Below are 17,098 nucleotides of genomic sequence, written 5' to 3'. Positions count from 1 at the left end.
TTAATGGAAAAATAATGCTTATTATTGTTCAGTGCTCATAATTAAAGCTTTTTACATGCCTGTACGTAAGTGGGAGTCCGGCCGAACCCTCTATTTTTTATGATGTAAAAACAATACTCTTATGTAATTATAGCGCAGATTCTTGTGGTTGTTAACGTTTTCTACATAGTCTACATTCTCCTGATGAAGCATTAGCATTTTTTCTGTATTGAAATAGTCGCATGCAATGGCTTCTGTTAACACTTTGTAATTGGAAGTCCGAAACCGTATTGCTACTGTCAGGTTTTATAGGTCGGATTCTTTACAGTAGGTGTCTGTGACTTGTTGGCGATAAATTTCAACAATAAACAAACAGCAACACAGTCTACTTGTTTTAAAATAATATATTAAAACAAATCAAACGTATATACAAATGCTCGTTACACTGTTGGCTATTACAGTTGTATCCAGAGCTTTAATTAATTGTCTCTTTTTCGTCAAAGTCCACATAGGCTGAATACTTACCTGAGGTGTAACGAATCGAAGAAAGATTTTAATACATAATCATTATGACACTGCTATCAAAATTGAAACTGTGCGTAATTTATTTATGGAAAAGCACCCCCAGAAGAATGGAGCATGTTATTTCAGTAGTGCATACATGTCCGTATATGATAGCCAATGATTGAAATAGCTAATATACTATTGTTATACAAAGTTGTTTAAATTAGTAATATAATTTAACCATTAATAACTACTCTGCATGTAGATAGTACAACACGCTACTATAATAAAACATACATATTTATGCAAATTTAAGTCTAGCTCCCATGCAGTGTTACAACAGAATGGTGATTTGTTGACTTTTCATTGGATGTTTGGATTTTATGTGAACAGCCATGCAACTGTTGAATCTATATTTCATGAAAAATTACTTCCAGATTTAATCTCATGGCACCTATTCTATACAAATTTTCTGTTGGAGGGTGCCCCCAGACTCCCGTACTATTAGCATGCTGATTGTGCTTAGCACGATATGTGTTGGCGTACGGGTCTGTTTTATGGTTCTATTGGAAATATAATGGCCTTTATAATTCAGTTGTCATAAGTAAACCTACTATGACTCTTTTGGAAAAGTAACGCTTTTTATAGTTTAGGTGGTTATGATCAAAAGTTTATGGTTCTATTAGAAAAGTAATGCTTGGTATAGTTCAGATATAATTAAAGCTTTTTATGGTTCTAATTAAACAAATTGATTGAAAAATCGTGTATGTTATGCTAATAAAACAATTGTGCATATATTCAAATACTAATATGAAAATATCATAGTAGAGATTTAAACGACTATTTATACCATAAGCAGGAGAAAGCGACAGAGTAAATGTTTCTTATTAGTTTTACTTTAAATTTTATTAAAACTGAGTTCATAACATAAGTTATTTAAGGATATTTGTAATCACTAGAAAGTATCATATGAAACATTTTTAGTGCAGAGGCTAATAAATTATTTTTTTTATCATCTGTGTGACAAGTATGTTATGAATCAAACACATTTGTTTATTTATTAAAAAAAAGAATCTAAGAACAGCTGAAGTGTTTTGAAAACTTTGAGGGCATTGGAAACAAAACTGTAAACGTTATAAAAATCACTTTGATGGTTTTCAAAAGAAGTTATAGCAGGTTCTGCTAGGTACAACTCATTAAAAGCATTATATTCCAGATATCTTACAATACACAGGAAAGTTACCATTTAATTTTTTAAATATAATTTTGCCACAGTTTACTTTGTCATATTACATGTCGATTTTCAGCGAAACCAGGAGAGATAAACGATAAGCAGATATATAATTATGTTCCTCTGAATGATTTTGTATGCTTAAGGTAACAAATGCGAAATGTTGTTGTTCCTCAACAGTCTTAATGTCCTTTTATACAAGTGGGTTCGAATCCCACCAACATGCTCGCCCTCTCAGCCGTAGGGGCATTATAAGGTTACGGTCAATCCCACTGTTCGTTTATAAAAGAGTAACCTAAGAGTTGGCGGTGGATGTTGATGACTAGCTGCCTTCCCTCTAGTCTTTCACTGCTAAATTAGGGACGGCTGGCGCAGATAGCCCTCGTGTAGCTTTGCGCGAAGTTCATAACAATCATAACCTTTTCTACAAACACTTACGTGCATGATGATTTACTAACGGTGTTTTTTTTTTTTAGCATTTCATGAACAACCTAAGGAATATTATATCGAGGGACGTTTAGAAAGGATCTCATTTGACTGACTTTATTTTGGGGTAACATGTGGTCTAAAAGGTGTTATGCTGATAAAGTCAGTAGCAAACACACCCACTTTATGAGAACGAATTTCGTCTGACTTTAAACGTTTTCTTTTATTTAGCCAGATTGTAATATATTTTCTAGTTTAGAGTCTTAATCTATAATCTACAGAGTATCAAAGAATCGTAAAGACACAAATATAAGGCATTAATCGTTAATTCTTTTTATTTTCACGTTTACAAATAATAGATATACAAATTTTCCTTTTAACGAAGCAAGTGAATCAATTCTTTCACAAGATAAAAACAAAACGCACACATGCGATGTAAATCATCATTTTATTTGTGAGACTTATGGAAAGCTGCACAAGAACAAACACTGATTTTAGTAATTTATACTAATTCATACAGACAAACGTACGGAGCGTACCAGTCTTCACGCTTAGACAGATCGAACCTTGCATTCAAATACCTTAACACGTCGCACTACAAAATTAGATAGCAAGTAATTTTGAAAGGCACAAATCATAAATCGTCTTTGCAAGTTATATTTCTAACATGAGATAATTATAATATTTTAATTCCTATCAACAGTAATAACAATTTTCGACGATTCAAATGTTAAAAATACAAAAGTCTGTCAAAGCCAACATCGACCTGTTGTTATACATGTTATACATCAAGCTCTATCAGATCGGAAGTAAAAATAATAATGGCTGTAAGGGAAAGTGGTAATGTTTTCGGCAAATGGTCTTTATGAAAATCGAAAAATTAAAGGGGGCGCTAACGTGATTTTTGTCATGTTGTAATTATATTTTTAATTAATTAGATTGACAACTGAAGCTATCTAGCATATTGATTTATTTAAGCTAATATCATCTCTAATACAACATGGCGGAAATATACAATGGCCTGAAACACGGCATCATAATTGTTGTCTGTAGTTTCATTAGGTGCTATTTCTACAATACCCTAAAGTAGGCTTAAAGAAATTCGTTTATAAATTCTGAAATAATCTAGTGTATTGCTGTGTATTTCTGTTGGGTCAGGAGTATTTGGAAAACAACAAAAATCAGTTACTATACTGTGAAACAAAGTAGTATAGTTACCGTGTATTTAGCTCAATAAGAAATATAACGAAACTTCACAAAGATTCGAAGCACATTGACCTTTGTTTGTCTGTTTTCAAATTATTTCACTCAAGATTTACTTTGAATCTGAAATTATTTTCCAATAAACATAAAACTCAAACGCTTTTGAGAGGCATGAGACTTCTAATTGTTTAAATTGACCCATCATGTTTCACCTACAGATTACTTTTTTTACAATGTTTACAATCACTAGTATTTCACTCTGTATCTATTAATACAGATAAATACATAAAAGTTCGAGCTCATATGTGTAATACACAAGTTCACACAAAATGGTATTAATTGTCACATATTCAATAGGCACAATGAGAATGTGACGTCATAGGCAGTTGACAGACAATGATGTTAAAGGCAATGAGGCAAGGTAAACAATTATCTTAAGTCTCGTTGGAACAACGACCAGTGCTTTTGAGCATATATACAATGTTCGTCGAAAGGGATTCAAAGGAAACATTTGTAGAAATTCACGACAAAAGTATTGAACATAGTGAAAAATACTAAATCGAAGTATGTCTGAATAACAAAAAATGCCTTTCTATATTACCAATATCTTTAAACACTTTACTTTTTGTCTTTAAAGCATGACTTTTCTCAATTAGTTTGAACCTGTATAAACCCCAAGTCTGAAACCTAAAAAAAAAACAGTTTCTTTGTCTAACTTTTTCTAACCTAACTGCTAGGTTTTTAATTCATTGAGAAAGATCATGACATGCATCTCTAAGAGAGGATAAAAAGTAAGGCTCGTACGTGATTAAAATTTTAATTAAATGAACACCTTTATAGCTTTATTTCTTTATTAATGTTTTTACCAAAAAATGTGCCACTTGACAGACTGGAATCTTTCATATCACGGCATAAGAGTTAGTGTTCTGCAATATATATATATTTCAGTTAACAAGAAATTAGAGACTTCTAAAACGTTATTTTACAAAGATATTATTTCTTTATTTTTACTCATAAGTTGCTTCTTATCCAATATTGGTCATATATTGTAGTTGTGTGTGTTAACAACACTGTGATAATCAAGTATTGTCGTTTGGTGTATCAACAACACTATAATAATCAAGTATTGTCGTTGTGTGTGTCAATAACACTATGGTAATCAAGTATTGTCCTTGTGTGTGTCAATAACACCATGATAATGAATTATTGTCGTTGTGTGTGTCAATAACACTATAATAATCAAGTAATGCCCTCATCTTACAAAGCTTAAAATAAAATTTGTTGTTTTCATGTTTTGTTTTCTCTTTGCTTAATAATAATAAAAAATAGAACAACCTTTCAAGAACGCATGAATTCTCTAAAGGTTGTTATTATGTGATATGGATCATTATTCAACTTTTAGGAAACTCAACGGTTAAACAAGGCATCAAATTGTTTATACTACTATCTATTCTAAAACATCGCTGTTTAAACCGTTCTTTATGTCTTTGTTTATTATCAAGAACATACTATGTTTCTTGATTATGTTTAATCTTCGTCCAAGTTCTACCTGGTCTGTAGCGTCATATTTGTGTAAAAATAGAAAGAGAGGGTAATAAATACGTGTAAAGTAACTTACACGTAACTTTCTGAGGGTGGTAAACAGTTGTAAAGTAACTTACACGTAGCTTTCTGAGGGTGGTAAACAGTTGTAAAGTAACTTACACGTAGCTTTCTGAGGGTGGTAAACAGTTGTAAAGTAACTTACACGTAACTTTCTGAGGGTGGTAAACAGTTGTAAAGTAACTTACACGTAACTTTCTGTGGGTGGTAAATAGTTGTAAAGTAACTTACACGTAACTTTCTGAGGGTGGTAAACAGTAGTAAAGTAACCTACACGTAGCTTTCTGAGGGTGGTAAACATTTGTAAAGTAACTTACACCTAGCTTTCTGTAAAAATTCAAGAGGAGCCGCCTACTTCGATTCATATATATATATATATATATATATTAATTCATTTTTTCTTAACTCGATCAATCATTTTAAATTGTGTTACAACACATAACGGAACAATTAAAACACTTAACCAACAACTGCTTAATCAGCACAATATTTGGTTACTGGTCACTTTTTGCAGAAATCACTTTTGCTTTCCTATAAACGAAAAGGTTAAGATTAAGAAGAATAAACCGATCATTTGTTTCTCTGTCCAATCGAACCAAAGCGCTTATTAAGTAATCAAAATTAGGTGAAAAGTAAGACACAGACAGCTTGCACGCCATTTTAGAGTGTTAGAAATAAATTCCAAACACAGTTTTATCAAAATAGTTTTTTTTTCGATTTCTCTATACAACTTAAGGCTAAACTACACTATATATAAAACTAACTTCTAATACCTAAAATGCATGCATGTGTATTTCAAATAACAAGCCCATAGAAAGGAATATTTACTCATCAAAACTCAAGTTATTGGAACAAATAACTTAGAAATGTTGGTTTATTATTAAGTAGAAGAAATATGAGAATCACGTTTAAAACTGAATTTAATAATTGTATATGTGACTGTAGATTGAGTCAGAATCATCAAATTCTCCAACATGATAATGTTTTAGCGCCATAATTGAAGCGCCTAAACTTTAATGTATAGTTGAACGGAATTTTATAAAACTTGATGTCAGCTACTTGTATAAATAACAATTAAAAGTTGAAACGTCTAATAGCTAGAAATGAATCTCTTTTGCATAGTTTATTGACTGTACATTCAAAATGTAAACAACTGTAACACTTCACACGTACGTAGAATTGTTACTAATAGTGAATAACGTGTATGATAAGCAAAACAGTATTTTTACAATATAGAAGACATAATTTTTAAGTTGAAAAATATTTATTACAAAGATAAACTCTAGTAAAATGCGTGTAAATTTTCAAGGATGTTTTCATAATGTAATGTATTTTTAAACAACTGCTACGAAATATTTGATATTATCTTTTTTTTTCTCGATATAAACAGCAATGTATGATAATATAGCCTTATTTATTGAGTACTTGAAAAGTTCCCGTACTTTAACGTACTGAAAAATCCTAATAACAAAGACGAGAAGAAAAAAAAGATCTACATTTCTAGTGCACTTTGGCTTCAATCCACAAGAATTTCAAAATGGACACTGCCAAGTCTTTCCTTTCGATCATAGGCCATATTAGAAGCCCATCCTTTGCATTCCACATTGATGAGGATCCCTTTTACAGGCATCTCTAGATGAATGAAGATGAATGGTGACTGATAAGAAGGCAAATTAGTGAACGGGAAATAGTAGCTTGGAATGCCCTGGGATGGATAATAGCTAATAGGGCCGATGTTCTCCCTGTCTGCTGGATTCTGGAAAGGTAGAAAACAGAGTTTTCTCTTACTAAGATAAATAGTAGAAATTCCATTTCTCCAAGGATTAATGCGGTTGATGATGGCCAAAACAGTATATGACAGTGATTTTAATGATGAATGAAATGAAAAATTCGTCAAATAATACGAACGGTTTCTTATTGTGTATATTATATAAATAAATAAATATATATGTATTACTAAATTAATTTGTTCTTTCCTTTTATACATAATGCCCAGGGAAACAAATAGATGTAAGATCATTCCGTTCACTTTATATGTACCTTAGTAATTATAATAGGTTTATAATAGGCTTGTCTATTGAGATTTGAGCTCTTTGTACAATTTAGTGTTAACTAGGGGGATAACAAGTACATGTTTGTAGAAAATAAAGTCTAATTCCTGATGCGTAACCAGCAAGTGGTCAGAAATTGTAAATAACTAATTTCTTATTTAGTACACTTACTTCTCCTGCACACGTGATGTACACAAAGCGCGGGTCATAGTTCTGCTTCAAATCCTCTGGCATGTCTTCTGGAAGAGATTCATTGTCGAAAGGCTCTGGTACCCAGTCGTAGATCTGCCAACGTACAGTTTCATATTGTCAGTGCTTTGCCTTACCTTTAATTATATCTAAAATATCTAATAATACATAATGAGACCACAAAAGTCAAATAAGGCCTTAAAACTGTATAGCTGAAACATATTTATGCATTTTCTGACATAAAGTTGTTTTTATTGTTAATCGTTCCTATTATAATTCTCTACTTTGCAGCGACAGTGGATAAAGTTCCTGATTAAAACACATCGTCAATCTTTCGATATCGTCACTTTAGACACTTCCGTACATGTTCCGGTAGCACCTTGCCTTTGCTTGTTCTTGTATATTGTCTCTTTCAAGTTAAGCACAAAGCCACACAATGGACTACCTATGCTCTGCCCACCACGGGTATCGAAAACCGATTTCTATCGTTGTAGCTCCGCAGACATACCGCTGTGCCATTTGGGGGCGTTCTTGTTTAAATAAAATCATGAAGCAAAGTCAGAGTACAGAATGGGATCAGGCTTAATATGTTCATTTTCAACGGAAATCAACAGCGAAATAAAAAGCCAATTGCACATAATTAAACCTAATGAAAACTTTGAAGAACATTAAAACCAAGATATTCACGCCTTTGTTTAAACGATCAGACATGTTAATGGAATATTGTTCACTATGCTTTATATTCTATTGCTAAATATTAGTTTTATTAGACGAAGGTATATAAGTCATAAACTTTTACTGTAAAAATTCCGAAGTCATTTTATTCTCAAAAAGAGGCATGATTATGCATTTTGTGCCGATATTGATGTACATTTGCGATGCACGTACCGATTGTGATTGTGCAAAAAAAAAAAAAAAAGCTTCACCCTACAAAACATAAACAAAAATATAAATTGTAGTTTTAGGTTTAATTTATCAATTGATATAGATTTTTGTTTTGGTGTAAATATTCGATTTATGCTCAGTATAGGTCATGTTGCGCATGACAAGCATGACTTTCAAAATCGATACTGCTAACTTGTATGCGACATTGGTTTGTTTGTTTCGGATATTCACGCAAAACTACATAAGGGCTATGTCCTTGATTCCGAACCTATAGACTAGAGCGAAAGCAGTTAGTCAACAGCAGTACACGGCTCCAAATGCGGAGTGCGATTTGTTTTTGCGGAATCTGGACGTCAGCCATAGACCCTCAGATCCATAGTCCGGAACGCTAACTCTAGGCTACTCTCGGCTCGATCTAACATTGAAGTTTCAACATTTAATATAACATTAGATTGTGATCGAAATGTTATTTTACGTTAGGCTAAATATTTTTGTTAATTTTACCCGGTTGAGCTTGATGAGAACACATGGATGTCCAGTTTCATAACCATATGACTGAGCAGAGGTGCAGTTAACGGGAATAAGATCCATGGGGTAATGACAGACCTTCCCTTTACCAGGGCCTTGGTCAAAACCGCAAGTGCTTGACAGATTTTCGTCTTGGTGCTTCCCTTGATAAGCTGTAAAAGAAAGAAATTACTGTAATATAAGCATTTAGTCGAATGATTAGGGAATGTTATTACAAAACTCGTGGAACCCATATGTTTGAAATTACCATATGCGATAAATTCATCAAACAGAGAATGATTTCTTATAATCAGTAACATATACAACTCGGTATGAATTTCACTCGTCGCAGCTTCTTCGGGCATTATCTCGTTTTTTACGTCAATCGTAACGCGGTCCTGTTAGGAATCCTGTAAAGGAAACTTCGCAGTATCTTTCTTCTAATCTATAATTGCACACCAGAGGGGGGGGGGGAGTTAATTCCTCAATTAAATTGCATTTAAAGTAAGTTTTTAATATATAGAAGTCGATGTTCCCGAAGAGTGATCTAAAATTCAACAATCTGCGTGAAACAAAACTAGAAATTGCAAACTGGGTTTGTCCTCGCACATGTACTTTTAAGAATGATAAGATATCAAAATTAATCTTTTATTTTAGCTTGTACTACCATCCATACAAGATAACTGGCATTCCTCATTCTAAAGGTTCAAGACAAAGAATATTTAACACTAAATACTCACGTTCGAGAAATTCATCAAGCGATTTCACCCAGTGTTTCCAACTTTTCTTTTTGTTATGAGTGATCCAAATAAGACTAGTTGCTGCGTTTTCTTTTGGTGGACGAGGACGGAATCCCAGGCCTAGAGTTAAATTTGTCCATAATTAGCAAATGTGTGTACAACTTTCACTGAATATTGAGACATTGTTTGCTTGTTTGTTTTGGAAATTCCAGCAAAGGTAAACAAAGGTTATATGTATAATCCATCTTTAATTTTGAATTGATAGACTAAAAGAAAAGGCAACATCAATCGCTGCCACATATTAGGTTACTGTAGTTGAATAGTGGGATTTGACCAAAACACACTCACAGTCTCAAAGGGCAGAAGTTTTCATGGTAACGGGACACGAACCATGAACCTTCAGATTCACAGTCCGGCATACTACCTATAGGTAACGCCCAGTCGTTGAAGGTTGTTATGCATGCAATGAGATAGTAGCTTATCGAGGGGGTTTCAGAGGTTAGAACCCTCCCATGGCCATGAGAGACATAAAGTGATTCAGATAACTTTTGGGTAAGAAAAACTAGGCCTAAGTAAAAAAAAAAGCAACAGCCTGACTTGCAACTTTGAGACTGAAAGATGCGGCAGAAGACCACATTGTGTTCTTTTTCAAAGAAAGTTCCGAGTAACGATGTCGAACAGGGAACTGTAATTATTGAATAATCTGTCTTTGGTCCGCCCTAAGCAGTATGTCGATCAAAAATTATCATGATTCATGAACTTATGTCAGAACAGGGTACATTGGTTACTTACATGAACTAAAATAACATAGTTTGTTTCCAGCATAGGCCTCTAATTCTTTCCTTAATTATCTGATTGTGTCTCTATTGATAAATAAGAGGAATGAGTCAGATTCTGTCCGACCAGGCGAGTGGTTTTTATATTTTAGATTAAATTTCTGTCAGGGTCATTGGGGTGATTTGGACCACATGCTTACATATATAAATGTAAATTTTAAATCAGAGTATATTTTGGATGAATGTCTATTAAAATATATGTAGATTAAAAGGAATAATCAGTGTGTACTGCTCCAGCATAAGCTAAGCGTTACGAGCAGCTATAGCTCTTCCGCTCATGATAACGACTTAATACACCAGTCATTTCTTGTTTGTATTACAGTTGAATAAGGATACGCAGTTGGAGCTACTTCATAATGCGTGAGTTCCTCAGGTGGAATTCATATTCCCAGCGCAAGGGAAATGCAGTCTAGAAATCCAGCGCAATTGAAATGGCTTGCATACAGCCAGACTCAAAACGGCGCTCTTTGCAAGAACTATTCTAGGTTCGCACTAGAACGAGCAGATGATGGAAGTCCGCAATCGAGAAAGTTCGTGAAGGTTCCAATTACAAACTGGAAGAATGCAATTGAAGAGTTCAATGAGCATGGGAGAACCAAATACCACAAGGGATGCATCATGAGTGCAGAAAATATGTTGGCTGTTAGTGGGGGAAAAGGTGGATTCTATTTAACTTCAGACAGATATTGGTGTGAAAACAGTCGAGTTTTGTTCGTGACCCAAACGGTCATTCTCAACAGTCAACAGGACTTACCAAATACCTGCAAAACTGTGACAAAAACTACTCGTACATCAAATCTCAAATACAAAAACCTATTTATTCGCAACGAATTAGTGAAGAGAATTAAATCCGCTCTGTTTTTTGCTGTCCTTATTGACGAGACGACGGACATCTCAGGTGCGGAATAGTTCTTGCTGTGCATCCTTTACATTTACGAGTTAAAGAAGAGCATTCGAGAACACTTCCTTCAATTCGTACCAGTTCATGTCGTTACTGGAGAAAATCTGGCTACTGTGATCTTAGACAACCTGAGGGAATTTGAGGTCGACATGAGCTATCTTTGTGGAAAAGGTTACGAGCGGGCACTTCAATGAAGTGGACAAACACATTGCAGAGCAGGTTTGACACCCCCACCCCCTCCAAGGTGGATTAGAGAACCAGTATTTTTAATCTTGCTGTCTTCAATACGTGCACTGAGGTGTCCGTGAAGAACGTCATCAGTACACTCGGCAAGCTGTCTTTGCCAAAGCTGTGGATGAGAAAATAACCACTACAAGTCGAACCCGCCTAAAGCAAATTTTGTAACGTTGATTGTTACTAGCCATTTGGAAGCTGATCAAAACCCTTGCCACGCTGTCCGGGTTAACAAGTTCCATCAAAAAGCGAATATCTTAAAAACTTATTTTTTGTGACATGACATAGCTATATTTCCCCACCTGGGTTTCCTTTCCACACTTTATAGTTAAACTGTGGCTTTTCTATTTTTCAATTTGCATATACTTTTTTTAAAATTATGTTTCTTTTGTTGTTGGCAAATCTTCCTCCAACTCAAATACATCTACGAAATATAACTGGTCAAAATCGTCTGAACGCTCAGAGCTGCTCAACGACTATCGCGACCTTTGCGTTTGTGTTGAAGACATCCTGTCCTACTTGGCGAGAAGGCCTTGAAGGCCTAACTTTCGTTTGACGCATTATCTTCTTAATGACAATGAGGCTTTTTATATGAGCCTAACTCATCCTACTATGTTAGTAATGACCTTCAGTGGCTTAAGTCGCACATGATTTTGTTCATAGTATGTTGTTCTTATTTACTATTTTCTTTTTAAGGTAATTTTAGGAATGTGTGTATGTATTCCTTCTGATTAAAAAACATTGCTATGCTATTCTGACAGAATACATGTTTCAATGTTAGTAAGGAGGAGTTTGCCTGATGGACAAGATCATCCCCTTGTGAAATTTCTAGCTACGGATTTGCAATGAAATTTCTAGCTACGGATCTGCAATGAAATTTCTAGCTACGGATGTGCAATGAAATTTCTAACTACGCCTCTGCAATGAGAATATCTTGTTTGTTGTTAAGCGAAAACTACTACTTAATGGGCTATCTGTGCTGTGCCAACCACAAGTATTGAAACCCGATGTTTAGCGTTATGAACCTTCAGACTTAGTGCTGAACCACTTAGAGTGGAGGTGAGAACAGCAAAAAAACAACAACAAAAAACAAAAAAAAAACAAGATTGTGTAAAATTTAGTAGTTCCCAAAGAGAAATTGCCACTTTCTTGCATATCTGAATTAGAAGCCCCCCCCCCCCAGTGGCACAGCGGTATGGCTACGGAGTTACAACGCTAGAAACCGGGTTTCGATACCCGTAGTGGGCAGAACACAGATAGCCCATTGTGTAGCTTTGTGCTTAACTTCAAACAAACAAACAAACTGAATTAGAAAAGTATTTATGTCATGTTATTTCATAATTTGGTGATTTGTAATATTTCTTCTTAAAGCTAAAGAAGTTTTTATACTATATCGGACGCAGAAGGTTTGGTTTTTGCAATTCTATAAGGTCTACAATGAGCTTTACCTGCTCTTTTTAGTTTGTTTTTTTTATAATTATCTTATAAACTGATCTTCTTTTGATTTTTATAGCAAGTGTACTAAAAGGTGTTTGTCTATTTACACATGCATAACTTCGATCTTATTTTGTTAGGGGTAGACATTATGACAGTATTGTAAGTATTTTGCCAGTAGTTATATATATCAGAAATATTTTAACAACAACAACAAAAAAAAGGGAGATGTTATTTAAGCCCTGAGCTATAAAATTGGTTATCTGCGTCGTACCTACTGCGAATATGGACCCCCTGATTTTTAGCGTTATAAACCCTCAAGTGTTCTCTCTTTATAAGTTTATTAGAAAGTAGATTTGTAAATGAAATGTTAACCATATGTTTTTAATAGTAAGATTAACACATATTTTAAGATTAAACGAAATAAGGACGATTGTTTTTGTTTTCAGTTATATTAATACTGCACGGTATCAAAATATATGAATTAATAATATGTCATCGTAAAATGATCTGATTCTGAGGGCTGTTTCTGTGTATGGGTAAGAACATGCTTTTGAAAAGTATATTTTCCCAGTAATAAAAACATAACGACTTACAAGAAAACTGAAAATATAGCTGTAATTTTTGTAATTATAACTAAATGGTAAATACTTAAATTTAAGCACTTCACTTACCAGGACTGTTTCCAATTAGACTAGCGGTGAGTCTCCAAGTAGGCTTAGTGTCGTCTACTGTCTGATAGAACGCTAGAAGCAAGCCTGTCCAAAAGGCGACAAGACAGGCGTAGTAGATTATGTAGAATATCACAATCTTCACTGAAAGATATTACAAATCCATCTTACACACACGTATTTGTGATAGATTAAATAATTTTTCATTTTAAAGATACCGAAATATTAATTTCATATGCTATTTATTATCTATGATTCTAACTTAGAAGTAGCCCATAAACTAGATGATACATTTAACTGAAAATCACCTTAGAGTTTACGTACTTGCAGCAAAACAAACAAGCCTATTGTTCTGAAAGTTTTACCCGTGATGCATTTGATTTCTAAAATATAATCATAATATGTCTAAAACATAATTATTGTGACTGTAGCACACACACACACACACACACACAAAATAGTTTTAATATTTAAATGTTAATGAATAAGTTTAATCAAACTACTTTTGGCTTATTTTTGAAAGTTTTGTATTTATATCCAAAGTTACAGAATGTATTATTTGTGCTGTGCCCAGCGCGGATATCGAACCACGACTTTTAACAGTAAAATCCATCAATCTTACAGCTGAGCCAGCAGGGGACATCTTTTGCAGAAAAATTTCTACCTGACCAATAGAAGTCAGTATCATCAAAGTTTTCATTTTCCCTCTTAGCTTCACTCTTGTAAAAGATTACATGATAGGCACAGCACAGATAGCCCATTCTATAGCTTTGTCAAAAACAAACAAACAAACTGTTTAAACACCACTGTTCTAAGTCATTTACCACACTAAAATATAATGCTCACCACATGGTATATGACAAAAAAAACTGTTTAAAATACCACTGTTGTAAGTCATTTACCACACTAAAATATAATGTTCACCACATGGTATATGACAAAAAAAACTGTTTAAAATACCACTGTTGTAAGTCATTTACCGCACTAAAATATAATGTTCACCACATGGTTTATGACAAAAGCAAACAAATAAATAAACCTAAGCCTCAAACAGTATAAACTTAAAACTACTTTAAATATTACGAGAGCATGAAAATCGTCAGCCACGTTTTCAAATGCAAACGGAATCTCCATATTAGGTGGGGAATCCAACCCATAGCGATGGAGATCTCACTATATGTATATGTTATAGTATCACAATCAATCAAGATGTAACCAACTTATAAACAGTTAGGATTTTATTAGATACTTAAATTCACTCGAAAAAATATAAAAAAGCCTGGTCTACTTTCTTCAGCCAATAGACTTGGTAAAGGCATTGAAGCACGATTTCTATAAGAAACATTAGCTGTCATGCAGCTTTTAATAATGTTAACATAAAATGGTTTATGATCAAGTTCTGAACAGCTGGGTTAATCATAAGGCTGTAATGGAACACCCAAGTAGCACTTACACAGCTCAGGATCTCATGGTATTTCAATTTATTAATTTAAACCGTATTCGGACTATGGATTCAATGATTTATGCTTCGCGTCTTCTTGGGACCGTAGGTACGCTATAATAGTGATGGTCAAATCCCACTATTTGGTCAAGTGTAGCTCAAGAGTTGGCATATAGCCCTTCTTGTAGCTTTGCGCGGAAATTCTGAAACAAATCAACAAAAACGTAACATAGCTGTGACATTAGGTATGAAATTTTGTAGGTATGAAATGTTGTAAGTATGAAATGTTGTAGGTATGAAATGTTGTTGGTATGAAATGTTTTAGGTATGAAATATTGTAAGTATGAAATTTTGTAGTACGTATGAAATGTTGTAGGTATGAAATGTTATAGTAGGTATGAAATGTTGTAGTAGGTATGAAATGTTGTAGGTATGAAATGTTGTAGGTATGAAATGTTGTAGTAGGTATGAAATGTTGTAGTAGATATGAAATGTTGTAGGTATGAAATGTTGTTGATATGAAATGTTTTAGGTATGAAATATTGTAAGTATGAAATGTAGTAGTACGTATGAAATATTGTAGGTATGAAATGCGAGACTCAAGATTGAAAGCACACTCTTTGATGTATAATGTAATTTGAAACCTCGCATCCTTAAGCCTAATCTCAGTAGTTTGTTCGACACTTTAAATCTGGTAATAAATAATACTTATCTTTGTGGTCGAGTTTATTGTTCTCGACTAACAGTTGTTTCTTTTTTTCAAACCTTGTAATTTTTGCAGCGTTTAAACAGTTAAACCCTATATGTGTTCACTACAACAATCGACGGGCATCGACAAGCATCAAGCCTGTACTAATGGTTTGCATTTATCTCACTAATACTGTGTACCGTGATACTGATTGTCCCAGACTACATAAACCGTGTGAAACGGGGCAATTGTTTTTAAGTTCTGGTCATCCATTCGTTATTCTACTGCACAACAACTTATGAGCGGGTCACTAATCAAACCATCTTAAAATTTTATAAAGCTGTAGGCTTGTACGTGAAAACGAATTGACAGGTCTTTTAATTATGGTTCTGTAGATAGACAATATGCTGGCAAACGATACTACAAGGTGGTCCAAAACTTAGCTGCTATCACATGTAAATATCTTGTGTATGGATAACATTTGATTTGCAGCAACAAAACTTGTTGGTCCTTTGACAGTCATAATTACGTATTGCTCATACTGTTAATATGAGTTAGAATACTGCTGTGAGGCAAGTACTCTGTATTATGAAAATAAGTTTATTAATATCAATGTATGTGATGGACAATACTTAAGTTTTAAACATCTTGATGTACATACTTAAATTGTGTATCTTCCAACATGGGACATCACGAACAAAGCTCCTATTTGACTCGACTGGCTCATCAAAGCTAAAGGGCATCATAAGAAACAAAACTGTTTACTTTTTAATTTTGCTGATGCATAAATTCTTTAACACCAATGCTAACTTAATATACAAAAGGTGGTAATTTTCTGTTTATTTTGAATTGTTTTATTGGTTTAACTTATTGTACTTCTTAAATTTGTCAACAGAAGCGCAAGAAAATAATTGCTAACGTCTAGTAATTCAAGTAAATACTTTAATGTTTTAAAATTCACATAACCATAGCAATTTATCACGGCAGATTGCACATTTTCCCCACATTCTTCTTAATTCGTGACAGACAAAAGATAAATCTGAAATGTTAATTTTACATGACTTGTTTGTTTGCTTTTTAGCACAAAGCTACACAATGGCATACCTGCGCTCTGTCCGCAACAGGGGATCAAACCCCGGATTTTAGCATTATAACTCCATGAATTTATCACTGACTATTATTTGAAATCTGTAGAATACGAAAAACGTGATTTTTATCACGGGTATTGAGACTATTGATTTTCCAATATTTCCACCAGCTTTCGGCGCTCAGCACTCTAGGTTTCATATAGTTGTATAACTAAATTAGTGAATTGGTTTATATATAAAAGAAAGTATAAATTATATTCATAATTCCACGGAAATAGAAGGCTTGACATTTGAACGGAACTGCCAATGCATATAATCCAATACAGATTCTAAAATGTTGTAGAACCTTTTATAAGGCTTTCAATAAATATTTGTTATTCAGCTGAGTTAAACTGCATTTAAGGTTATCATAACAACGTTATAAATTTCACAGACGATCCAGGCTAGAGTTTGTTTGTTTTGGAATTTCGCGCAAAGCTACACTAGGG

At 33.8% G+C, this 17,098-nt stretch overlaps 1 protein-coding gene across 1 annotated transcript in view; it reads right to left on the bottom strand.

Moving 5' to 3' along the window:
• Positions 1 to 2,525: 2,525 nt before the first annotated feature.
• The window catches only part of LOC106469121 (sodium/potassium-transporting ATPase subunit beta-like), a 20,364-nt gene continuing 5,791 nt past the window's right edge, over positions 2,526 to 17,098 (bottom strand). Inside the window, exons 2-6 of the mRNA XM_013929583.2 lie at positions 13,397 to 13,537; positions 9,318 to 9,437; positions 8,575 to 8,750; positions 7,168 to 7,281; positions 2,526 to 6,701 (exon numbers count right to left, since the gene is read on the bottom strand). Of these exons, the coding sequence (XP_013785037.1) occupies positions 6,462 to 6,701; positions 7,168 to 7,281; positions 8,575 to 8,750; positions 9,318 to 9,437; positions 13,397 to 13,537 (791 nt within the window). The 3' untranslated portion in view covers positions 2,526 to 6,461. The remainder of the gene's footprint in view (positions 6,702 to 7,167; positions 7,282 to 8,574; positions 8,751 to 9,317; positions 9,438 to 13,396; positions 13,538 to 17,098) is intronic.

The sequence above is a fragment of the Limulus polyphemus genome, unplaced genomic scaffold, assembly GCF_000517525.1.
Source record: "Limulus polyphemus unplaced genomic scaffold, Limulus_polyphemus-2.1.2 Scaffold94, whole genome shotgun sequence".
NCBI classification, from domain to species: Eukaryota; Metazoa; Arthropoda; class Merostomata; order Xiphosura; family Limulidae; genus Limulus; species Limulus polyphemus.
Note: the sequence above shows the minus strand (reverse complement) of the source record. Positions and strands in the feature narration are given on the sequence as shown.